The following is a 25663-nucleotide window of genomic DNA, read 5'->3' on the forward strand; positions in this document are numbered from 1 at the left end:
AAGAATGGTGTCTATCGGGACATAAGAGGTTCCCCACTAGGAATCTTAAAATTCATGCCACTTTTATCAAATACGACGTATTTATTTTGCAGCAGAACATAGTATCAGACAAGCCAGTGATTTAGCGTAACTAGAAATCACAGGGCACAATTTAATGTGCTAAACGAAAGCTCCGTATTGAAATTTTGTCTAAGGTATTTTGTGACCGATTATCCTGACATCTTAAACTAGCCTAGTGATTGACACTGCATCCTGTGATGAAGACAGTGAACTTCAGACAGCCTCCCTGGGACAGACTCATTCAAGGCAGCTGATTACACGTTCTCTAAAGTGAATTACATTCTCTCACGTGTGGGTGGGGGGAGGGCAGGGAGGGTGGAGGCACCGTAGCCAGGAGTCACCAATGCTTGGCAGGGAGGCTGCATTCCACAGGGCTCCTTCCCACCCTGGCTGAAGTCCCTCAGGTCTCAGCCATGCTCAGGAGATCCCCTTCCTGTGTCCTCTGTCCCCTTCTCTTCCAGCGGGACGCCGTGGCTTACACAGTCCTTTCTCCAAATGTTCCACCATCAGCCCCCCTGAGGCTCTCAAGCTCCACAGTCCAGAATATCCAAGGCCTCTGGCCCGTGACAGGAAATGGCTTTCCACGTTAAGTCCAGAAGGCTGAATTTATTCAAAAAGGGATCTCTCTGAAGTTTAAAAAAGTGAAATTTATTTGCATTGTGCTACAGAAATAAACTTAAAAGATCTGTCCTTGAAGATCCACTGACTTGAAACTTTTAAGATCCTGAGAGTTGCTTTTTTTTTCCCAACATTTATTTATTTTTGAGAGAGCATGAGTTGGGGAGGGACAGAGAGGGAGACACAGAATGTAAAGTAGGCTCCAGGCTCTGAGCTGTCAGCACAGGGCCCGACACGGGGCTCGAACTCACAAACTGCGAAATTGTGACCTGTGCTGCAGACGCCCAACCGACTGAGCCACCCAGGCGCCCCTGAGAATAAGTGTTGTTGTAAGTAATTTTATTACAGCATAATAAAAGTGCCAGTTAGGTTTTATAAGATGCAGAATTCTACAACTCCTGCCCAGTAAGAATGATGGGTGGTACTTGCATGGAAATTGGCAACTGTCTTCCCTGGAAGCCCTGGGATCTGCGGGAAGTCTTGCGTGGCGTTAGTTACAGAAGGCATCTGCGGATGGCCACAAAAGACTGTCACAAACCAAATACAAGAGAGGGTGGAGAATGGACGGGAAAGGAGGAAGACCACTGGTCAGACAGCACGTTTGACAGGAGGGCTGGGAAGATCTTTCCTCACCTCTGCGGGCTGCAGAGGGCTGTTGATAACCCCGGGCAGGGAGGAGCCCCCTGGAAGCTTCACAGAGTGATGGCGGAAGGCGGGAGGGTGGGGGGGTCCTGTGTCCCATGAACTGGAGTAACAAGTCACTCAACGGGTTCAGAGACTCCTTTTACATCTCCCTGGGAGTCAGCCTAGTACCTTCTCCGCCCCCACCCCGCCCCCCACCACAAGCTGAGGAACACAACGTAAAAAGACGTTCTCTGAGTGTACCCCCACAGTGGGGAAGGCTGGGGGGGTCAGATGAAACGGGAAGTTTTATTAATGGTGAGTGGCAATGACTTGCAGGCTTGATTAGGGTGCATTTGCGTATTTCCTTCCTATTTTTGGCAGGATTTTAAAATGACTGGTTCGTTAACTATTTAAGAGAGGCATAATTCAGTACAGGCAACTAGGAGGTTGAACAGGATCTTTCTTCAGTAGTATCCCGCCTAGAGAGAGGAGAAAGGAAGCCAGGTTACTCTGCTGCTGGCTTAAAACCCCCACGCAACCAGCCCTGGAACACGAACTCAGTATTGGGACTCTATCAAATGCCTGCTATTTTAAGAGATGCTTGAATGTGCTGTATACAAAAGGTCCCTGTGTCCCTAAGAAGGTAAGTGCAGTCTGGGCTGATAAAAGATTAGGGCCTTCCCTGCAAAGCGACAGCAACAAGGTGGCGACGGAGGCAGTGTTGTCTGTTATCAGTGAGACGACAGCAGCGTTGACACAGGAGTGGAAAATACTCATTTACTATCCTCCTGTTGTGCGTGGGGAGCTGAAGTCTCTACGTGAAGTCTGAAAATGGATCAACACTTTTGTTTCTAAAGTCCAAAGTAGTATTGAATAGAATCCATACCTACTGAGCCCGAAGGAGTTCTGGCAGCCGTCTCAAGAGTTTGTCATAGTTCATTTTCAAGGGCCTAATGACATCTATCAATTTTAAACCTTCTATGCTTTTCAACGTTTTAACACCCATACCTCCTGCAAGGCTTTTGGTGGCTTAAGCTTTATAGGAACTTTACTTTGTGTAGACGTGTAGACACACACACACACACACACACACACACACACATCTTTTAAATGTTTTCGGAACACTCCTTTCCACTCTGAGACTGACCTGTTCCCTTTAGACTAATAATCACTCCTTTCAATCTCCCATTTAAAAATGTTCCAAGACCATCCTCACTGTGGTAAAGAGAGTTAATGAAATCACATCCAAGCATGTAACAGAATCACAAAGTGCAGAAAAGCCGTTTCAGAAAAAAATGGCTGCGGTTGCAATAAATAAAGACTCCTCAAACAAAAGCACAATTTGAGCTTAGAATCACTTACTTGAAATAAGAGGTGATTTGAGAAAGAGAACAGAGAGGCTCAGAGAGAAGCAGAGGGAAGCAGCAAAGAGGGAAAGAAAGCCAGATCCTGAGCGGTCTCACACTGAATCCAAAGCGGTGTGGACCACGAACATGTCAGCTCACGGCAATGGGAACTGAGGAGCGCCCTGGGAGATCGCTGTAGGCTGCCCTTGTCCTAGAGACGAGCAAGCCAAGCGAGGCCCCAAGGCGGGCTCAGAAAAGGCCTTGCTCAGAGTCAGAAATCTGTTGATCTCAGAACCAGGAATTAAAGCCACATTTTCTTGTTACCAGGTTCCATGTTTTTACACACTGCTGCCTCTCTAGATCTTATCAGAGAGAGGCTTGTCCGCCAAACCCTTTTGGGAGTTCACGCGGGCTACCCGGCCTGCCCCCGCCTGCCTGGCCCAGCGCGCTGCGGCAGTGGGAACCTTCCTGGGTTAGAGGGGGAGCACAGTCAGCCTACGTACGAATTTGCCACGGCGCTACGAAGTTCCATCCCCAGGAAGAAGGTGTGTGTCAGGCTGGGGACTGATGTCCTGGGATCAGAGATGACAGACAGGTAAGGGCCAGAGAGCCGAGCACACCTGAGACCTCAGGACGATGCGGAGGCAGGAACAGAAAGCCTCCCAGCTGCACACAATGTTTTGATTCGCTCAGTCTGCCACCATGAATTCTAAAGCCAAACTTCTTGTTAAACACCGAAACAACGCAGAACCAAACGGGACTCGGAGAGTTTTAGAAGATAAGCCTCAAATTATAAAACAGAGCGTTCACTGTGTCCGTGTGCTTCTTACAGATCTGAGCTGGTCAGTGGGCACGTCCTCTGGGAGAGCTGAGTAGATGGGGAGGAGCAGGGAGGAGCTCACGTGACTCCTCTTCTAGAAATGATGCATGCTTCGTCTAGACGCAGCAGGGCCACGTTACCTCCACACGTTTTTTAAGATCCCCGCAAACCACCCCCGCCCTTTCAACGGTATGGGTAAGTTTTGATGCCCTGAGATGCTGGGCCAGGCTCCAAAATGTCTGGAGACAGAGAGGTGAAACGCTGGTTCGATAACCCCTAAGCCTCTAGCTATACAGAAACCACTAGAAGAAAACATACCCCCGCCTGGCCCACTTTACAGAGAGAGAAAACAAGCAGTTCCTACCTCACTCTTAACAGACAGAGCTGGGTCCTGAGTTCTGCGGCTCTCATCACTGCTTACTGGACGACAGAGTCTGAACTGCCAGAAAAATCAACAGGGCCTTTCTCCTCAGCACAGCTTGGTATTTCTGAGAAAACCCAAACGATTTCAAATGCAACTGGTACTTCCAGTTCCACCAAAGCTGTGACACTCGTTTAAGACAAGCCAACCCCCTTTTTGACCTTGAAACAGAAACACAGACGTGAACAAGCCACCTTCTATTCAGCGCTCGAATCTCGCCGCTTTTCCGAGGCTGCTGACCACGAGTGTTGCCGCTATTTTCAACGCATCTCGTCAGCTGGCTGGCCGAGGGCTCCAGGGACACGGTCGCCCTGCCCTACTCCACCTTAACTTCCAAAATCCTGGCTCTGTTCCCTCAGCCCAAGGATATGCGGACCGCCTCGGGACACCAGCTCTCAGGAGGGCCAGGCGGTGAGCCCGCGTCTACGATAACTAATCGCCAAAGACAGAATGTATGTGGCAGAGTTAACTTTGGAGGAAACACATTCTACGCCTCGCTCGCCAAAGTTGTCCTACCACTGCTATTGCCCACTGTGCCATTCTCTCCTTTGTCTCCACGGCCTGCTGACCCCAGGCACACTCGAGAACACGACTGACACGGACATACGGGAGGCAGAAGGATCAGAGGGCTGAACAGCTCAGAATGTGACAAGTTCTACGGGGCCTTAAACTCTTTTTTTTAAATTATTATTAATTTATCTTTGAGAGAGACAGAGCACAAGCAGGGGAGGGGCAGAGACAGAGAGACAGAGAGACAGAGAGACAGAGAGACAGAGAGACAGAGTCAGAAACAGGCTCCAGGCTCTGAGCTGTCAGCACAGAGCCTGACGCGGGGCTCGAACTCACGAACTGCGAGATCGTGACCCAAGCCGAAGTCAGACACTCAACCGACTGAGCCACCCAGGCGCCCCTACGGAGCCTTACACTCTTAAACCAGAGGTCGGCACACTTCTGGAATCATTTAGGTTCTGCGAGCCACACAGCCACCTGTCCCAAGGACTCAACTCTCGCTACAACGAGTCAGTGAGGGGTTGTGGCTGTTCCCCTGGCAAGACGGGCCGGCAGGCTGTGAGTTCGCGGACCCTGTCCCAGACTCAAGGTTAATTTAAGAGACGGAGTCGGATTTCTACAATCAGAGGAACTCCTGAGACAGAAGACGTGCATCTGGCAGCCATGTGGGACCAGAGAGGTGGGGACTTACCTTGACAAGCACAGCCACCACGATGCCCAGGAAAGCAAGTAACAGGAGACCGAGCTTTCCTTTGTTGAAGCGTTTCAGGAGGAAAAATTTGGCCCAATCCACCTTTGACTGGCTGTTGGGAGGGTACCTGAGCTTGTTAGCACCTTCCCTCTTTAAAGTTTTCAGTAAGCAGGGACGTTGATGCGAGAAAGTATCAAAACTATGTTTGCCGTGGTAAGCGCCCATCCCACTGGAACCTGAAAGAGAGGAAGCAAAACAGGCTCCACTGGAGGTGACACAGCCCACAAGAAAGCCACAAAGCTCCTGCCGCCGGGGATGCCCCCCTCTCGCTTCTCAGTGAGTGGCTCTTCCGGGAAATTGCTCCCAGCGCCCCCAGGACCCCCAGCAAGGTGAACCTCCCTGTCAGACAGGCCGCTTTCCGGGGCGCCAGGGTGGCTCAGCTGGTTGAGCGTCCGACTCGGTTTCGGCTCAGGTTATGATGTCGCGGTTCGTGGGATCGAGCCTGGCGTCAGGCTCTGTGCTGATGGTACAGAGCCCACTTGGGGTTCTCTCTCTGTCCCCCTCTCTCTGTTCCGACCCCGCTCACGCTCTCTCTCAAAACAAAATAAACATTAACAACAAGACAAAACAGGACGCTTCCCAGGAGTCGAGCCAGGACCTGCCGCTCTCCGGCAGTGGCTGTCACTGATACCAAAGACCACACTGTGTTCGTTCCCGCCACAACCCCGCTGTACAAAGTCACCATTGCCCCCAGTTCCAGGCAGGGAAAGGGAGCTGGGCCGGTCAGGTAACCTGCCCAAGGTGGGGAATGCAAAGCCAGAACGCTGAGTCCAGGTCAGCTGGACTCTTCGGCACTGTGTCCTCTTTCCTTCTGTTCTATGTGGCTCTAGGTACCCACAGCTCTTATTCACCCACTAATGTCCTCAAAGATGCAACAAGGTAACCAAGGCAGGATGACAGGGTTCCCGCTGCCGGGTGAGAGAGAATACGCAAGCGTAAACCTCTGCCTTCTTAAAAAGCCATGCCCTGTGACGGTTTTCACATCCTTATCGTGGGTGCTGGGTGGCAGCTACGTGCGTATGCCACGAGGGTATAAGGCACAGGCGAACGGGGCCATGAAGCACTTTACTGGTACTTTGCAGGCTGCTGGGACGTCATTTAGGGGCAACCAAAGCTGCGGAGAAGTCTGGCAATATACGTCAAACGAGATGCATTTTTAAAGAAAACTCGAAACCGTCAATGTGTTAATAGTGTTTGTGCCTGGGGGGCGCCTGGGGGGCTCAGTCGGTTCAGCATCTGACTCTGAGTTTCAGCTCAGGTCATGATCTCGCGGTTTGTGACAACACCGTGTGACATTTTCTCACATCGGTATGTTTGTGCGTCACGAGTTAGTAACTGCATGCTGTTCCAGCCTACGGATGCCGCCTTAGGGTCTCAGGATTCCACACTTTTTGTGTGATGATTCTGATCTATTTTTGTGCAGTTTCTCATTATTTCCTTAGGGAAGAGGTCTAAGAGTATAACTGCTGTGTTACAAAGGCTTAGAAAGTGAAATGCTTTTTTCTCCCAATTCTAAAAGTAATACAGGTTTTAAGGGGAAAAGGGCCAAAACAAATAAAACACTACAGAATGGGCATAAACATACAGGCATAAACACTATTTTTTTTTTAAGTTTGAGAGAGAGAGAGATCGCGCTTGTGGGGGTACGAGTGGGGGAGGGGCAGAGAGAGAAAGAGAATCCCAAGCAGGATCTGTGAGGAACGTGCAGAGCTGGATGTGGGACCTGAACTCATGAAACTGTGAGATCAAGACCTGAGCTGAAACTAAGAGTCGGACGCTTAACCCACTGAGCCACCCAGGCGCCCCAAAGGTTATCTCTAAATAGTGGGGTATAGAAAATCTAAGTATTTATTCTTTGGGGTCTTCTCTCTTTTCTTAAGAAGCCTATATTCCTGGGGCTCGGGACATGATCTTGCGGTTCGTGAGTTCAAGCCCCACAAGGGGCTCCGTGCTGACAATGTGGAGCCTCCTTGGGATTCTCTCTCCCTCCCTCTCTCTCTGCCCCCTCCTCCTCTCACTCTGTCTCTCTCTCAAAAGTAAATAAACTTTAAAAAAAATTAAAAATTTAAAAATTTAAAAAAAAAAAAAAAAACGAGAGAAGCCTGTATTCCTTTTGTATTTAACAGGAGGAAGGGTTTGTTTCATTGTAAAGAAGAGGGTATGATCAATGACACTGAATGCCACGTAGTCAAGTTGGGACTGAACAGACGTCACTCGACTTGCACTCGGGAGGCATCAGTGACTCCGGGTGGAACAACGAGAGTCTTCGGTGGGAACCAGGACCCCCTGGGGTCCTGAGGAACGGGAGACTGGAGTCGGAGTGAATCCTCTAAGAATCTGGGCAGTAAAACTGGAATCACGGCAGCCCCGGTCCTCCAGGCTACCCTTCCTTTCCTTCACCACCTCCCCCTACGACATACTCAATCCATCAGGCAAATCCTGTTGCCCGAGTCCCCGGATCCACTCAGCCCCTTTCCCCAACCACCCAAGTCCAAGCCACCACTCGCGCCAGCCCGGACCCCTGACCCGGCCTCTGCCCACTCGCCCCTCGCGTATGCCGGCCTTGCGCTGGGTACTGCCGATTCCTTCGCCTCCTAGGAAGGGACACGTGGCCTGCGGCGGAAGCAGGCCACGGGAGGAGCTGGCCTCGACTGGGAACAGGTAGTCCTGCTAAGACGAGCCCTTTCATTCCCAGGGACGACTTCACTTCTGCTCTTACAGAGGGACAGAACACAGCAGAGCTTTCGAGACGGTAGCTTTTGTTGTCTGCTTTTTATTACGAGAGTTCCTATGCGCTCGTTATTTGTGATTCTTCGATGACCTATTAGAGAGGCCTACCACCTAGCTCCTGAAGGAAAGATACAGAGTTGAGCCGTCATCTCTGGCATCAAAGAGGCAGGCGGGTCACAGCCCAAAGGGCATGTGTCCACGGAGCTTCACTAGGAATACTTCCTGCCCGTCTTCTCTAGAACACACGACATCTCGTGCTCTTCTCAAATCACGAGACAATTTGAGGAGAGGCTAGTCCCCACACCAGGGGCTTGGGGAGCAGTGCAGGTGGGGACTGAGGACTACTTAATGCCACCCTGAGCAGACAGCAAACGGACATCAGAAACCCCAGAATGGTGCCTGCCCTTGGCATTCGGAACCTGTCATTCACGACCTCATCTTGAAAAAGACAGATGGAGGGGCGCCTGGGTGGCTCAGTCGGTTAAGCGTCCGACTTTGGCTCAGGTCATGATGTCGCCATCCAGGAGTTCGAGCCCCGCGTCGGGCTCTGTGCTGACAGCTCGGAGCCCGGAGCCTGCTTTGGATTCTGTGTCTCCCTCTCCCTCTGCCCCTCCCACATTCACACTCTGTCTCTCTTTCTCAAAAATAAATCAAAACACTAAAAAAATTGTTTTTAATTTAAATAAACATTAAAAAAAAAAAAAAAGACAGGGGAACCTTATCAATTAATTTGAGACCTGACTTCCGGCCAAAAAAAAATCCCCTAAGTCTAGGGAAAGGACAATAACTGAGTAAGAACCAACATACAAGTAAGTCGACAAAAGGAGCAGAACAGTTCCAGACTGTGGTGGGTGCTAAGGATGGAAATGGGTGACAGGACACACAGTCACCCCTCAGCAGGGGGCCTGGCAGGGTGGCGTCCCTCAGGAGAACACCATCGAGCGGGGACCCCAGACCGCCTGGGCAGATGATTCGATTTGCAATCTACGCCATGGAGGGCAGAGAGGAACACTCACCCACTCCTCCAAAGGGTAAAGAACTGAGCGTGAAGTGCATGATGACGTCGTTGGCCGTGACGCCACCGCTGGACGTGCTGTCAATCATCCGTCTGATGAGCTGTGGAACAGAACAAAGGCTCCGGGTCAGCAGCCTCTGGGGGACCTGCACTTGCTGACTTCACGCGCTGGCACGACTACTCGGGTTTGGGACACTGTGCCAAACGTTCCATAAGATGTAAACAACTTAACGGGCTGTTCAATTTAGGAAACGTGTGATCAGTATCTTAACTTCTTAGATGCACGTCTCGTCCTTCGAGGGAGGCAGCACTGAACCAGTCGTGCTCACTCCATCACTGCCCAGAGCAGGACTACCCAACGTAGCCACAAAAGTCTCCGTTTAGAAGGGACAGTCTGGGGGCGCCCGGGTGGCTCAGTTGGTTAAGCGGCCGACTCTTAATTTCGGCCTGGGTCATGATCTCACGGTTCGTGGGTTCAGGCCCTGCGTCAGGCTCTGTGCTCACAGCGTGGAGCCTGCTTCGGATCCTGTCTCCCTCTCCCTGTCCCTCCCCTCCCTTCAAAGATAAATAAATTTTTTAAAAAAATGAAAAAAAAGAAAGGACCGTTCAGACTACATATCTGGTTGCTAAACATTGGTAAGATTTCCCTATCTCTGTTCTAAATCATGGCATACAATTAATAGATGCTGTTCAGTTTTTGGGAATTGCAAAGAGCTGACATTCTAGTTTTGGGAATTGCAAAGAGCTGACATTCTAGTTTTGAAGAAATGGTTGGCCTGAGACCAGAACAGGCATGATGACACCTAACTGGGAAATTTCGCCTCGCTGCCTAGGTGAAGCTCACCAACAAGCGCTTGAGAGTTCTAGAATGAATGTCACAGTGGCCTGTGGTCACCACAGGTGACCCCATTGTGGGAAGAGCATCTCACTGACCTGCACCCTGACCGGCAGACTTTCTGCTTCAAGGTTCCTATCCACATTACCTACGGTCCTTTAAAACGTCATGACCGTCGTCGATAACCCATTTTGTATTGAGCCCCATGCATCTGATCTCACTTCACAAAGCTTCATCTCCGCGGCACAGCAGGCTCTAGAAGCTGCCATGAGAGGCTCTCCTGAAAACGTGTGGTCTGTGAACTCCTCAGACCTTGACCGATCCCCATCTCCCCTTTCTAGATTTCCCTCTTCTCCAGAGGGCTCGAACCTACTTGCCCACCTTGAGGCCACTGTCCCTCTGCAAGAGCCAGTCCCCTTCCGATGCAAACGAACAGGCCCCGCAGCAAAGCGGCTGCCCAGTGCTTTGCCCTGGCTACGGTATGACGCGCTCCCTGGGCTGGTATGGTTCCATCGCTCGAACAACAAAGGGATACCGCTGGAAAGACGGAAGTGTGAGGTTTTGCAACCATTTCCACGGCCGCGCCAGAGATCGTGGCGCCACATGGCCCAGTTCAGTGGCCGCGAATGCCATCGGGGTGAGAGACAAAGCTCTTACACAGGAAAGCCCTGTGAGTTAACGGCAGAACACGCAAGTCTTCCAATTCCAGGGGAGATGTTTGCGAGTCAAAGAACTTGTGACACAACCCTGAAGACTCCTGCTGAACCCCAGGGAGTATAGGAAAGGTTACAGCAACAACCCCAGAGCCTCATTACCCAAGACGGCAAGCTGCGACTACAGCCTCACTTGGTGGAACTCTGCTGGAAACCATCGTTGCTTTGTGGCAAAGAAGGGACACGGTCTGCGGTGGCGGCTTCTGCCAGGGAGCCGTTCTCCGCAAAGTTTACCTTCTCGTTATGAGAAAAGATGTAGAAAGCCAGAGGCTTTTCACGGTTGTTTATGAACTTTATGGCGTCATCGGCATTCCGCACAGGCACTATTGGAAGAATTGGTCCGAAAATTTCTTCCTGCATCACCTTGGTTTCGGGATCGACGTCGGTAAGGATCGTCGGTGCTGAGAAAAGAAATGCGCAAAATGAAATCCTAAAGTAGAAGACAGGAATGCCAAACTCTCATCCTCCGTTTGTTTCGCTGGGTCACCTATCCATCCCCTTCCCACTCCTGCCCAAGTATTAGCTATTGAGAAAAGAGTCCCGAGGACGCATGTGGATGAACCGTGCATGTGTCTCCGAGCGTGTGCATCAGGGGATCCCCATGCAAACCGAGAGAAAGATCCACACACCTGAGTATATTCATACTTAACCCTGTTCATAGCCATATTCCTATGTACCAGGAGGTTATGTTTCCACCTTTCTGTGGACAGGTCTTTTTGGGAGTGTAGACAGCCCCTCTGTGGATCAAATCAACACCACTTCTTAATTCAAGTGCTTTCACGCCTATGATCTCGTTGACCTTATTTCAACTCCGTTAGAGAGGTTAGGAGAATGTATTTAAAATGGCCAAGGCTCCCTTAGTTCAGTGTTCTATCCGCTGTGGGGAAGGGACGCAGGGAGGGAGGGCAACATGGATGCCAACGACGCTTTGCAGAGTGTCCGGGAGTCCGCACCAGGTCAGTCCCCAACAAGCAGTGCTCCAAAAGACGCTGTAAACAAGCTGGGTCACCAATGAAAAGGGAAGACACTCGACAATGACAAGCTTGCTCTCTTCGCTTCCCCCTAATTTCCTGCCAGGATATCCTGGCGATGCGGCAGAAGACGGCTGTTGCCAGCACCTTCCAGGGGGACCTATGCGGTTACCCCAACCCCAGTGCCCGCCGCTGCCCGGGCTCAGAGAACCGTTTCGGTTTGGGTGTCTATACTCTCCACATAGCCATGTGCTCAGGTAAGGTGACCCTGACGTCAGGTCAGGGGGAGGTTCCTAACTGGTTGAGCGAATCACGATAGACCTTTCCTCCTGCCACTGATTGGCCTGGGAGTGGGCAAAAGCCATGGCTGATGGGAGAACAGAAAAATGAAAGAATTGGGGGTTTTGAGGCCATTACTGAGCCACCAAATGAACAGGCCAGAAGCGCCTTGGGATGGCTCATGACCAGAGAATGTATTTTTCCTTATTGTTTTAAGTCCTTTAAGGTTTTAGGGTTTTCTGGTGACGTGCAGCATCCGACCTGCTAAGACGGGATAAGTAAAGCTATTTGGGGCAGCTTTTTTTTTTTTTTGCCAAGTAAGTCCCCAACATCTTATGCTTTTTTAGAGCAACATGTTTAAAATTCAATAGCAATGGGGTGCCTGGGTGGCTCAGTCGGTTAAGCGTCCGACTTCAGCTCAGGTCACGATCTCGCAGTTCATGAGTTCGAGTCCTGCATCGGGCTCTGCGCTGACAGCTCAGAGACGGGAGCCTGCTTCGGATTCTGTGTCTCCCTCTGTCTCTGCCCCTCCCCCACTTGTGCTCTGAATTTCTCAAAAATAAACATTAAAAATAAATTAAAAATAAAAGTCAACAACAAGACATATTCATGGCAAAGAATAAAAGAACACAAAAACAGAGTACACAAGTAATAAGGTCTAGCACAACAGATCAACACATTATTTCTGCACTTGATCTTAGCCAAAAGGCTGAGAAAGCGAGTCAACACATTATTTCTGGAAGAGAACCGCGACTGGTTACTTGCAAAATTGCAGTTAAGTGATTTCCTTCTTTGTGCTGTTGTTTTCCCAGCCAGAATCCAGAAATAATCACACGGAGTTCTATTTTGCTTCTCAGGGTTGTTAGGTTACAGGTTGTAGGGAGGAAAACAAACCAACAAAAAAACAGATGAAACGTGTAGAGGCAAAAAGCCAGTGCATCACAGGTGGTGTTATTTATAAAGACGTAAAACCCTCTTGAAATGGGTTAGGAAGCAGTATACCAGACCACAGTCTATAATCTGTGATTAAATGTTATGTATCTAAGGGCTTATTTAGTATGGGTAAAGAGCGTCAATAAAAACCATCAAACTGCACGCACGTCCCCACAGCAAAAGGTGAATTTCCATTACCTATATAGCGTGTGGCCTCGTCAGTCTCGCCACCAAAGGCTATCTTTTGTCCTTCAAGCAAACCCTGTATCCTCTTAAAATGGCGAAGATTGATGATCCTTTCGTAATCAGGGGATTCTTTTATATTTTCTCCATAAAATTCCTATCGAAAACAACAGCATTTAATTGCCACAAAAGACCCATGTGTCAATTTCCTTAATAACTATAAAACCCGCTCATGCCCCCAAAACTGATCTGGGGGGCCTGATCTGATATCCTCACCCTCCTCCCTCAAGTAATAGTGTCTCAGCTTTCTGGCAGGTCAAGGACACGTGCACAGACCTAGGACTCTCCATAGTTTGGGGGCTTCATGGTGATCCCTCGCAGACCCCCGGGGGGCTGTCCCGGGGGATGAATGTGGGTGTAGGGGGAGGTCTGGCTCTGAGTCAGGGCCACCCATTCGTTTACAATGCGACTGTGGCCACCCTCCTCCTGCTTATTGTAACAGAAACCCGTGGCCTGCTGCAAAGCCTGAACTATTTACTATTTAGCGCTTTACGGAAAAAAGTTTGCTGAACTTTCTGCTACTGCACTGTTTTATATCTTCTCTGGACTGGTATTGCCAGCAGTCACAGGTGCCAGGAAAACGAAATCCTATGATCGGCACCAATTACGTAAAACAAACACAAAATTACTGAATTGCCACATCACTTGGAGGCTTTGTGAACGCTCTCGATGTGCTCTCCAATCACAACAAGCGTTCACCCACCCTCCAACCAAATGCCCTCAAGGCTGGGTGGCAGCCTGCTGGTGCGAGTTCCTGTGCCCCAACTCCGGAGCCACCAACGATGCTGTTAATGCCGGCTGTACCTGAGAGCCACGTCGAGACCCCAGACCAACTGAGTCACAGTCTTTGCAAGGTGAGGAGCAGAAACTTTTCGTTAATTAAATGGCTCCCTGGTGAACCTCAGTTACGAACCGCTTAAGAATACAAAGCCCGCAAGGCAGGCAGAGGGGAGATCTTTCTTATTCCTCTGAAACCGAGTTCATTTCCATCCTCAGCTAAGCACGTCTTCAATCTCCAAGGGCTTTCTGTGCCATAGGTATCCTGAACCCCACACTGCCGCCCCACATTCCGTGTTCTCCTTGTCTGGCCCCATCTCCAGTCCTAGCTCTCACATCCAATTCCCCCATCAACACCTTCCACCCCTCGTGCCTGGATCACCATTCTTCTTCTAAACTTCCCAGCATATACGCTTTCCATTGCCTGATCGTGTGTGTTACCCTTCGGTGTTCCTGATCCTTCCAGTGCTCAGTTAGCATCTGTTGAGTGAACAACGACTGTGCCAATAATTTCTTCCACTCAGGGGGCTTAACGACCCCTTCCGACGGGTGAGCTCAGTCACCCCAACCCTTGCTTCCAATCCAAATCCTACATTTCTTTGATGCTTAGCTCAGGTCACTACCATGCAGCATTCCCTGATTCCCTCTATAGAGAGCTTGAGTTTCAACACCCCGAAAGACTGATAACCAAGTCAAGAGTATTCTACCAACAGGTACTGGATGAACTCTCCCCTCTAAACTACTGGTCTTCCCTACACCCCCTCACACACAAGAAAGGATAACCTTAATCAGCAATGGCCAATATGCCGAAGGACCTCTGGGTGCACTTCAAAGAACTGGCCACATTCTCTCAAAACCACGAAACACAGTTATTTACTCTTTTTTTCAAAGCATGTGCCACAGCTAACCCGTGGTTTCGTCAACAAAACTAGGCAGTTGATGTGGGTTAAATGCCAACTTAACCTGGCTACTAGCAGACCCTTCTGCGGAAGGTGCACGGGGCGTTTTTAATAAGCCCACAAATGAATGCAGACACATGTGCTACTGGAATTTCCCTGGGGGGAGGGGAAACAGGGGTGCTGCCTGCAAAGAGCTGATTTGACTCCATTATCTCAACGAAACCAATGAGATCAGATGTGTTAAAACACAAACCTTCACGGTTTCCTTAATCTTCTGCACAATTTGATTCTGGAGGGATGGTTCGCAGAGAACGTAGTCAGGAGCAATGCAGGTCTGACCACAATTCATGTACTTCCCCCATGCTATGCGCCTGGGGGGAGGTGGGGAAACCAGAACATCCATAAAATCCAGCCTACTATGCATTTGACACACTTTTGTATTGTTTGAGTATTCTGCAACAAGCATGCACTCACAGATTTACTTAATACTCTTTATAAGTTATCAAAATGCTGGGGCGCCTGGGTGGCTCAGTCGGTTGAGCATCTGACTTTGGCTCAGGTCGTGATCTTGTGGTGGGTGAGTTCAAGCCCCGCATCGGGCTCTGTGCCGACGGCTCAGAGCCTGGAGCCTGCTTCGGATTCTGTGTCTCCCTCTCTCTCTCTGCCCCTCCCCTGCTCTCACTCTGTCTCTCTCTCAAAAATAAGTTAACATTAACAAAAATTTAGAGAATGAAAATGTTGTAAAACTCATCTCTAAATCAGTTGGCTGGAACTGAGAATGCATTTTCCAACTGACACAGAACATTCTACGGAGGAAGGAAATTCTCGTGCCAGCTCATGGGAAACAGCACTTCACGAGCAGTGACGCCACGGCCTGCTTCCAGAAAAGAAAGCCCCCCCACACCCTCCTTTTCTCCCACTTCAGCCAAGGGGACATCAGGGATGACAGGAGTTCCACACAGACTCCACTTCTGGTTGTGGCTCTAAACGCTGTGGCAAGATGTTCAGGTACAAGCAGGACAACAGCCAGCCTCCGAGACACCCGCATCTCTGTGGAGCCCCCTCCCCACTTTGGAAAGCTGTGCCCAGACATGGATCAAAACCTTCACTGGGGGCCTCATGTTCTGGCAAGGAGACTTCTATTTACAAAGCCAACCTGGACGCGGCCGGCCTGACTGCCTACAAACCGTCCTTGCCCATCTCTGAAGGGGAGAAAAGAGCCACACCACCCCAAACACGCAGTCTGTTCTAGGTCTGGGTGCTTCCTGGTAGATGAACCTGATTTAGCAGAGAGAATCTGCAACCTTTTGTTTTCTGGTTCCCAGCTTGACAGGATGGTATTCCTTTTTTCTCTATTTGAGAGAGAGAGAGAGAGAGAGAGAACACGCCCAAGTGGGAGAGAGGGCAGAGAAAGAGGGGGAGAAAGAATCCCAAGCAGGCTCTATGCTGTCAGCGCAGAGCCCTGCACGGGGCTCGATCCCACGACCGTGAGACCGTGACCTGAGGCAAAATCCAGAGTTAGACGCTTAACCGACTGAGCCACCCAGGCGCCCCTGCAAGATGTTACTCTAGGTTAAAACAGGAGTCTGAGTAATCCTGAGTTTGTCAACAAAGGGACTTGTTAAAGAGGTCAACAACCTTTCTTTTGGGAATTTAAGGATTTTATTAGGTACACACGAGACTTCATCTACTTCCTGGATCATCTGCCAGCAAAACAGTTAAATCTCCTGCCACAGCCAGACAAAACTTTTTTCCTAACTCCTAAGGACAACCACGCGACGTCCAGAAACGCTGCTCTTCTGGCAGTGGCACCAGAGTCAGCTTGGGAACAAGTCCCAGTGCCCTTGAGGACGTCAACCACCGTAGGCTCATGATGTCTCTCAGAGCTGGGGGGGTCCAGGGTCTCAGTGCCAAGAGGATCCATCAACCCGTCAGGTTGTCGGGAACCCCCCGGGGAACCAGACAGCCTCACCTGCAGGCGACGTCCAGGTCACAGTCTCTGTCCACGTAACACGGACTCTTCCCTCCTAGTTCAAGAGTCACAGGGGTCAGATGCTTGGCGGCGGCCTCCATGACGATTTTTCCCACCGCCGTGCTTCCCGTATAGAGAATGTGGTCAAATCGCTGCTTCAGCAGCTCTGTGGTTTCCTCCACGCCACCATTGATAACGACATACAGGTCCTTCAAGAAGGAGAAACGCAAGCACTTGTGTGGGTACGTGAGCCCTATCCTCGGACGAGCAATTTCTTCAGCATAAACCTGTCGCCTTCGGAGACCGCCCCCTGTGAGGACAGATGAGCGAACGGACAGAGGACAAGTGGAGAACACAGTCCGATGGCATCTGAGAACCATCAACCTGCGGTGGAACTGACCAGAGAGGCCACTGTTTTCCACCTGAGCTCAGCAGGGTAGACGCCAAAGAGAGCCAACAGTTGGATTCGACCAGGGAAATGCATGAGATGTGGGCTGTGCAACCTCAAGATTTTGGTGAAGAGTCTGCCGTCAGAGACCGCAGGACAGGTCCCGGCTGAATGTCTTAACCTGAACGTTCTCACCCGACCAACAGTGCAGGGCTTAGCCCATGGCAGGAACCAAGTAAAGGTCTGCTGAATGAGGGGTGTGCGAAGCAGCGGCGGGGGAGAGCACTCACTTTTGAAGTCAGATCTGGACCGCACCTGGGCTCTGTCACTCACTAGCTCGTGTGACCCTGGGCAACCTGCTGAACATCTCTGAGCCTCAGTTTCCTCACTTGTTACCGGGGAGAAGTCACACAGCTTTGGACCGAGCCCTTACGTGCACTGTGCTGTTATTAAGAGCTATTGTGAAAGAGAGTATCTGGCATAACAGCAGCCGGGGGAGAAATGACAGAGAATGGACGGCAAGGAATGAACACAGACTCACATACTCAAAAGATTCTGAGATACGGACCTAAAACGAAAGGTGGCTTGTGGGGGTGCCTGGGGGGCTCACTTGGTTAAGCGTCCGACTCTTGATTTCAGCTCAGGTCACGATCTCACGGTTTGTGAGTTCGAGCCCTGCATCAGGCTCTGCAGTGGCAGCACACAGCCTGCTTGGGATTCTCTCTCTCCCTCTCTCTCTGCCCCTCTCCCTGCCTGTGCTGGCTTACTCTCAAAACAAATAATTCTTTTCTTCTTTTTAAAGGTGGTGGGGCGCCTGGGTGGCTCAGTCGGTTAAGCGTCCGATGCCAGCTCAGGTCATGATCTCACAGCCCTTGAGTTTGAGCCCCGCGTCAGGTTCTAAGCCTGCTTTGGATTCTGTGTCTCCCTCTCTCTCTCTGCCCCTCCCCTGCTGGTGCTCTGTCCCTGTCTCTCAAAAATGAATAAACATTTTTTAAAAATGTTTTTCTTAAATAAATAAATAAATAAATAAATAAATAAATAATTTTTAACAAAAAAATTTTTTTTAATTTTTTTAATGTTTAGATGTATTTATTTTGAGAGAGGGAGAGGGGGAGAGAGAGAATCCCAAGCAGCCTCCACACCCAGCACAGAGCTTGGTGCAGAGCTCAAACCCACGTACCTCGAAATCGACCTGAGCAGAAATCAAGACTCAAAGGCTTAACAGACTGAGCCACCCAGGTGGCCCTGCAGCTCTGACATTTTGAAGCTGCCTTTCCGTGAGAGCTGGATGAGGGCTCCTCTCCACAGAGATTCCACGTCGACAGGCATCCATGACACGTGCCAGCAGGAAGATCCGATGTGCAACCCCCCCCCCCCCCCGCCACTCCGTGAGCGGACACATTGAAGGTGGGTCAAGACAACCGTTACCTGGTCTAAATACTGTGGCAGGAGTTTGGCCAAGACCGTGGCTGTTTTTTCACATAGTTCAGAAGGCTTGATAATGACAGCATTTCCTAAACAAGGCAAAAAAAAGCAGGACAGTGCCATTTAATACCTGAGTAACCTTAATACCTATGAAAACGGTGCCCGTGGGAGGCGGGGAGGGGGATCCAGGCTAGGTGCTGAGTTGGCCTCCAAATCTGCTGTTCCTCAGTGAGTATCTGTCTGACTTCCTCAGGTGCAAACTCCTTGGTTCTCATTCCCTTCACGTCACTGACGACGGGCTCCGCCATCCTCCCTGACTGCTCCAGCTCTTCTCTCGGTTTCCTCCCCCTCTCACGACTAGACTTTCCTGTTTGCCTTGGAATTATTGGGCAAACAGGCCTCATCAATTAAAGCTGTCACTCCGGATCCAGCTGAAGTGAGAAAGCAACCTCTTGGCATCTGCTGTATACTCAAGGCAGCAATACTTCCGGGGCCCACATCTGAATGAGGAAACTGATCAGACCGAATCCGATGGTTCATCCGAGGCCACGGCCGGCAACTGAAACCACTGGAATATGGATGGCTAACTCCAAACTCATGGGCCCGTCAACTCACGACTTTAGAACCTCACAGGTTCACTTTCCGGGTATTAAGAAACGAAACAAAACAAAACAAAACAAAAAACAGTCACCATGCAAATCTCTGGAGCCCATTTAAAAAATAATAACAAAAGGGTGCCTGCCTGGCTCGGTCGATAGAGTGTGCGACTCTTGATCTTGGGGTTGTTGAGCCTGAGCCCCAAGTTGGGTGTAGAGATTACTTAAAAAAAAATTCTTGGGGCGCCTGGGTGGCGCAGTCGGTTAAGCGTCCGACTTCAGCCAGGTCACGATCTCGCGGTCCGTGAGTTCGAGCCCCACGTCGGCCTCTGGGCTGATGGCTCAGAGCCTGGAGCCTGTTTCCGATTCTGTGTCTCCCTCTCTCTCTGCCCCTCCCCCGTTCATGCTCTGTCTCTCTCTGTCCCAAAAATAAATAAAATCATTGAAAAAAAAAAAATTAAAAAAAAATTCCTTCAGGGCACCTGGGTGGCTCAGTCAGTTAAGCGTCGACTTTGGCTCAGGTCATGATCTCATGGTTCGTGAGTTCGAGCCCCACATCAGGCTCTGTGCTGACAGCTCAGAGCCTGGAGCCTGTTTCAGATTCTGTCTCCCTCTCTCTGCCCCACCCCCTCTCGCACTCTGTGTGTCTGTCTCTCTCTCTCAAACGTAAATAAACATTTAAAAAAAAATTATTTTTTAAGTCTTAAAAATAATAAAATCCTTTTGTACAACATGGCTCATCTCAGCCCGGAGAGACCCAGTAATACCCAATCCCAAACAGCCCAGGGCTGTTTCCACCTCACGGGAGGACCTGCCTGCTCTCCCACCTTGAGAGTTGTAATTTCACTTTAAGAAACTGTTTGGAACTTGCTAAGAAATATACGATACTATTTTCTAATTCTCGGTTCACTGCTGGTGTAAACAAAGGCAAACCACCAAAGCAAACACGTGTATTCAATTGGACACTATCCTTATTTTACAACCCACGTGAGAGGATGAGCCCGTCCCCAAGGTCATGAAGAGAGAAACTGACGCCAGACCTGCCGCAATGGCTCCTATCAGAGGCTGAATGGTGAGAACGAAAGGGTAGTTCCAGGCTCCGATAATCAGTACGACTCCCAGGGGCTCTGAGTGAATGTAGGCCTCATCCAGCATGGTGAACAGATTCTTCTTAGCTGGCTTAGCAGCGACCCATTCAGGAAGATTCTCCAGCACGAGATCAAGTTCTCCAAGAATGGTAATGACCTCCTGACTGTATGCATTGAGTTCACTCTGTTATAAGAGGATCACAGTTAATCTTGCCCGAGCAAGACACACCCAGCCGTGAAGAGCTAGGCCAGATACACCTGCTGTGACAAACGGCATTATCAGACTAGCTGGTTTGCCATTCGGATCCCTTTCGTAACCTTCAGGGTCTGAGGATTTCCTAACTCCCTCACGAATATATTCAATCCCTCTAAACCCTGCTTTACTGATCCAAGCCTTTTAAAGTCAGGATTAAACACTGTCCCATTCAGAAACATTTCCATGATCAATATTAGCCTGCCTTGATCAACCTTCATAAACCAATTATGCTTCTGATGTATATCTTGGTATTACACCCTTAGACACTGATTTATAACCATACTCACATTGTTTCTGTGTTTGTTCTGTCTACCAAATTGAAATCCCTCAAGGGCAAGGAACTTCTGTATATTTCTTCAGTAGTCCTACATATATACATACGTAAGTATCTCATGCTTACAGAAAGACTGATTGATCCTTTCTGAAATCTTAATTATGTCACCTTGTTTATTTGCTATCACAGCCTCCTCTCTCTGTCAAAAGTCCTAGAAAGGAAATTTTATATAGTTACTGTTGTTACTGCTACTCCTGATGTTACTACCCCTCAAAATAATCTTTGGGGGGAAAGATCTTTGGGGGAAGTGAGAGAGACCCACAGAGCCAGAGCATGGTCTGGCTGCCCCTAGAATTCGTTAAAACGTAAAAACAAAATGAAAACAGTATTAGAAAATATAGACTGATATATCTGCACCCTAAAGGCTACTCCAAACCTTGCAACTCAAAGAGTGGTTCCGGGTCTTCTCGTTGAAGATGGCAGAGGAGGATCCTCAGGTCTAACTCCTCCCATGGACACTCCCTGGCTACAAGTGCATATACAGTAACTGTCTGAGAATGACCTAAGGACCCACAGGACACGTCGTCCACAGCTAAAGTCCTAAAGAAAAAAAGCAACACGGAGAGGGGTAGGAGGGGCAGAGATGCGGTCCAGACGGAACCCACACCCTGGCACCGGGCCCCACAAACAGCAAGGATATCACAGGTATGGAGATCCTCCCTGAAAAGGGAGGGCTTCAAGCTGCACGTCAGGTGTCCTCGCCCTGGGAACCTGCACCAGCAAGAGGGGCCTCTATAACTCGGGCTTTAAAGATCAGCGGGACTTAACTGGGATGGGGTTAGTTAACAACCGCAGGGCTACAGAAAACTCAGCTCTTATACTGCCGGCATGCAAACTCACTCCCTCTGAGACCCAGCACAGAGGTAGCAGTCTGGAAAGCACCTGGGCCAAACATGACAGAGATTTATGAGCTAATCTTAGGGTGTGTATGCTATTAAAAACAGAAATGCCACAAAATCCAGGAATTCCACTTCTGGGTATTTAGCCGAAGAAAATGAAAACACGAACTCAAAAAGATCCGCGCATCCCTGTGTTCACAGCATTAGTTACAACAGCCACATCATGAAAGTGACCTAAGTGTCTGATAGATGAATGGATAAAGGAAATGTGGCATATACACACACACATATGTATTTATTATGGAGTGCTACTCAGCCATAAAAAAAAAAAAAGAACATGAAATCTTGCCATTTGTGACAATATGGATGGACCTAGAGAATATTATGCTAAATGAAATAAGCTGTACCGTGCACCTGTGTTGTACCCCAAACTAATATATTGTATACCAACTAAACTGCAATTAAAAAACAGTAAAATTTTTAAAAAGGGTAGTTCCCAAACAGGAAGCATGGTATCACCTTGGGAGCTTGTTAGACTCTCAGGTGCCCTCCAAGACCTGCTGAACCATAACTTACATTTTAATAAGATCCCCAAGTGACTCATCAAGACACTGGAGTTTGAGGAACACTGGCCTAACACAAAGTCAAGGAGGAAAATTTCAGTGCAACGACAGCCAAAAAACCTGTCTACGAAAGAAATCGTAAAAAAGACAAAAACAAAGAGACCCGAGGAAAAACATAAACAATGTACTAAGCTGACAAATTACCAAAATCCACACTATACAAAAGATTCGTACAAATAATAAAGCAAAGAACCATAAATGCAACAGAAAAACGGGCAAAAATATAAAAGGCAATTCACAAAAGAGCAACAGAGGCCAGAAGACCCGTGTGTCTTTATTTCTCTGTATCTGCAAGGTAAGAAGATCGGGAAAGTCCATGGAAATTTGCCTTATCACGACTGCTGGAGACAATACTCCCACAGTGCTTGCATAATCAAAAATAAATTAAAAAAAAAAAAAGGCAGCAAAAGCTCCGGTGAAATGCGGTTCCCCAGAGGTAGGCGGGTGTCCTGGCTCCGCCCGCGGGGCGCGTACCTTGCACAGGTCGGCGGCGATGGCCTCCAGGATGTCCTTCTCGCGCTCCTGCACCATCCTGCGCAGGGCCTCAAGCTGCTGCAGCCGGAACCTCAGGGGGCGCGACCGGCCGGACGCGAACGCGTCGCGAACCTGCTGGATCTTGCTGTCCATGGCCTTGTCCTAAGGGGAAAGAGGAGGTCGGGCAGCGCCGCGGGGGCGTGGCGGGCCGGAGGGATGCAGCGGCGGGCGGGCGCCGTCCCCCTCCCCGCCCACCCGGCGACCCTCTGCGACGGGCCGGAGCCCTACCTCGCTCACCCGCCCGCCGGCTCGCTCGCTCCGCCGCGTTCTCCGCACCCGCCGCGTCCCACTGCCCAACAGCGGCCGGGCGGGGCTGGGCTGGACCCGCCGCCGCGCGCCGATTGGCCGACGCGCCCCACGTGACCTCGGCGGGCCGGACGCCGCTCCGGGGATCTAGCCCCGGGGTGGGGGCTGCGGCCGCCGGGGGCCGGGGGAGGGCGGGGCGTCGGGGTGCGCGTAAGGGCGAGGTGGCTTCAGACGGGGGACGGGGAGTGGCCGGGAAGTGGGCCGAGACGCGGAGGGCGAGGGGCTGGGCGCCCGAGAGAGCCCGGCGCGGGGCAGGAAGCTCCCCGACAGCCGGCGGAACGCGGCCCACGGGCCCCGGCGCTTTCGCCATCGCTTTTCCCTCCCGCCTCCATTTTGTGGCTCTCAGAGGTGGCCGAGGGGACCGAGGCGGGAGCGTCCGGCGCCGCGCAATGCCGGGCCCGGCCTCTCGGCGTCCGTGGAGAGCGGGCGCCAGCACCCCGCGCGCCGCCTTAGCGCTCTGGGCCCCGAGGCCGCCGCCGGGGGAGGTGGCGCAGCACCCTCGTCCTCGGCCCTCGCTGTTCGCTGCCCCGACTGCGAGCTGCGAGGACGGGCTGGCAGAAGGCCCTCCGACGAACGTCCCCGGAGGGCAGGAAGCCAGCACCTCATCCACGCCGTTGCTGGCCGTGCAGCCGTCCAGTTCGCCGGCGCTGTGCAAACGTCATCATCGCCCATCCCCTAAGAGCAATGTCCCTCGGCTGCTTATCAGCCGCCAGCCACCTTCCCGTTTTTCCGTTCCCCTCTGCGGCCGATCTTCCCCGAGAGGGAACCCACGCCACCCAGTGTGCCTCCCCACCGGCTGGGTGCCAAATCCAATGTGTAATCCCCAGGTCCCGTCTCGTTCCGCTCAGCGACGGCTGGCACAACCGAGCATGGCCATCTTCTGGAGACCCTGGCTTGGCTTGTTTTCCGTCTCCCTGCACTCTGCTGGTTTTCTTTTCACCTTCCTGGCTGAGCCCTCTGGGTTTTTGTTTTGTTTTGTTGTTGTTGTTGTTGTGTTTTTTTTGTTTGTTTGTTTTTGTTTTGTTTTTTTTTTGCTAAACCAGTCCTTGGATTTCTTCCCTTTCCAGAGTTCCAACTTCCTCCTCTAAGCCCATGGATGGTCATCTGAGGCTTTCATTCCATCTCTGGTCCCACCCTTTCCTCCAGACCCGAATGGCTGCGTTCAGCTACGTCCTGTTCGTCTCTATGAATGTATAAAGGGCACCTTCAGTCAACTTTAATTAGAACTTTTCATTTACCCTCATCCACCAAACACATACAGTGCACATCCCCCTCTAGTGTTCCCTGTCTGATGAATGGTACACCCTTTAGCCCGTTTACTGGGGCCAAAGTCCTTGCAATCATTCTCGACTCCTCTTTGACCCTGTCTGCCAAAAATATGTTGACTCCAACCACTTTTACCCTAGTCCAAGCCATATCATGTCACCTGCATCATGTATTTAGCACCAGCATCCTCCTGGGTTCCCTGCTTCCGCTCTTGATTCTTGGTATAGATGTGATTTCTCGTGTCTACATTTGCCCATTTATACTGCACTGCAGGGGCCCAGAGTGTATGAAAATCTGTTCCCCTGAAAATTCCCTCTGCCTGAAATAAGTAGAGTGGTTTCTCCCTCTCCGTGACTAGACCCTTACTGAGACACTTGGCTACATACAGCCTTTTCTCCACCGAGCGGTTCACGATCCTTTCAGAAGGTATCTTGACCGTGTTAACTTCCTGCTCAAAACTTTCTAACGGCTTACCGTGACATTTAGAGCAAAATCCAAACTCACGGCTACATTCTACGATCCCTGTATGTTCTGGCTTCTGGCCTCTTCTCCAGCCTCGCTGTGGAGGATTCTCTCATTCAATGGGAGTGGATTCCTCACTGTCCATGGAAAACGAAGCACCACCCCGGGGCTTTTCCAGCCTGCTGTTTTCCTTGCCTGGAGTGCTCAGCTAACTTTCTCCCTTAATTTAATCTCTGCTTAAAAGTTACCTCCTTAAAGAAGCCTTCACTGACCGCCATGTCTAAAATAGCAGGCTATACTTCCCTGTCCCTTATCCTGTTTTAGTTTATGTCTGTTGTCCCCCCTGGAATGTCTTACAAAGTCAGGGACCTTGTCTTTCGTGCTCGCGGTAATATTAGCGTCTAGTGTAGAGCATGGCCATGAGTTGGTATTCAATAAACATTCATTGAATGGATGAAGGACACACTGTGAAATACTCTAGTCTCTGTGTCTTGGCAACGTCCACATTTGCGACTTTCTCAACAGCTTGTAAAAACTGGGGCTTATTTAGGGGCGCCTGGGTAGCTCGGTTAAGTATCTGACTCTTGATCTCTGCTCAGGTCATGATCTCTGGGTTCGTGGGATCGAGCCCCACATCGGGCTCTGTGCTGACTGTGTGGAGCCCGCTTGTGATTCTCTCTCTCCCTCTCTCTCTCTCTGCCCACTCCCCTCCTATCCCTCAAAATCAATAAACTTGAAAAAAAATGGAAGCTTATTGATAGAGATTTGTAGGGAAGGAAGAAAGTTGACATGACCATCAAACTCTTCTCCTCTACTTCTCCCTTGCCTTGTTTTGGCAAAAACAAAAGAAAAAAAGAAAGGAAAAAAAGGGGGAGGGAGAGATACCATGGTTAAAGGGGAGATCCCAGGTGAGCAGGCTTCTTACGTTCAAGGAAAAGCTATAGTCTCTTAACACACACCAAGTCTTTAAACCAACTCCATAGCTAACAGAGTTGCTTGTGAATAGGAGGCCAACCATCTAATGTCAAT

At 50.2% G+C, this 25663-nt stretch overlaps 1 protein-coding gene across 6 annotated transcripts; it reads right to left on the reverse strand.

Annotated features, from left to right (window-relative positions):
- Positions 1 to 66: 66 nt before the first annotated feature.
- Positions 67 to 22966, reverse strand: ALDH3A2 (aldehyde dehydrogenase 3 family member A2). Of its 6 annotated transcripts, none has more exons than XM_047832409.1 (12): positions 22829 to 22966; positions 22541 to 22702; positions 19967 to 20198; positions 18334 to 18419; positions 16518 to 16726; positions 14799 to 14916; positions 12825 to 12966; positions 10678 to 10844; positions 8897 to 8996; positions 5091 to 5326; positions 3833 to 3956; positions 67 to 1781 (listed from the first exon to the last, which is right to left on the reverse strand). In XM_047832409.1, the coding sequence occupies exons 2-11, from the start codon at positions 22691 to 22693 to the stop codon at positions 3879 to 3881; spliced, it is 1521 nt and encodes a 506-aa protein (XP_047688365.1). In that variant the 5' UTR covers positions 22694 to 22702; positions 22829 to 22966; the 3' UTR covers positions 67 to 1781; positions 3833 to 3878. The 6 variants fall into 6 exon arrangements, 4 of the variants coding, with proteins under 4 accessions (XP_047688365.1, XP_047688366.1, XP_047688367.1 ...); XM_047832410.1 differs by having other exon boundaries at positions 22838 to 22898; XM_047832411.1 differs by lacking the exon at positions 3833 to 3956.
- Positions 22967 to 25663: the final 2697 nt, after the last annotated feature.

The sequence above is a fragment of the Prionailurus viverrinus genome, chromosome E1 (genome assembly GCF_022837055.1).
Source record: "Prionailurus viverrinus isolate Anna chromosome E1, UM_Priviv_1.0, whole genome shotgun sequence".
NCBI classification, from domain to species: Eukaryota; Metazoa; Chordata; class Mammalia; order Carnivora; family Felidae; genus Prionailurus; species Prionailurus viverrinus.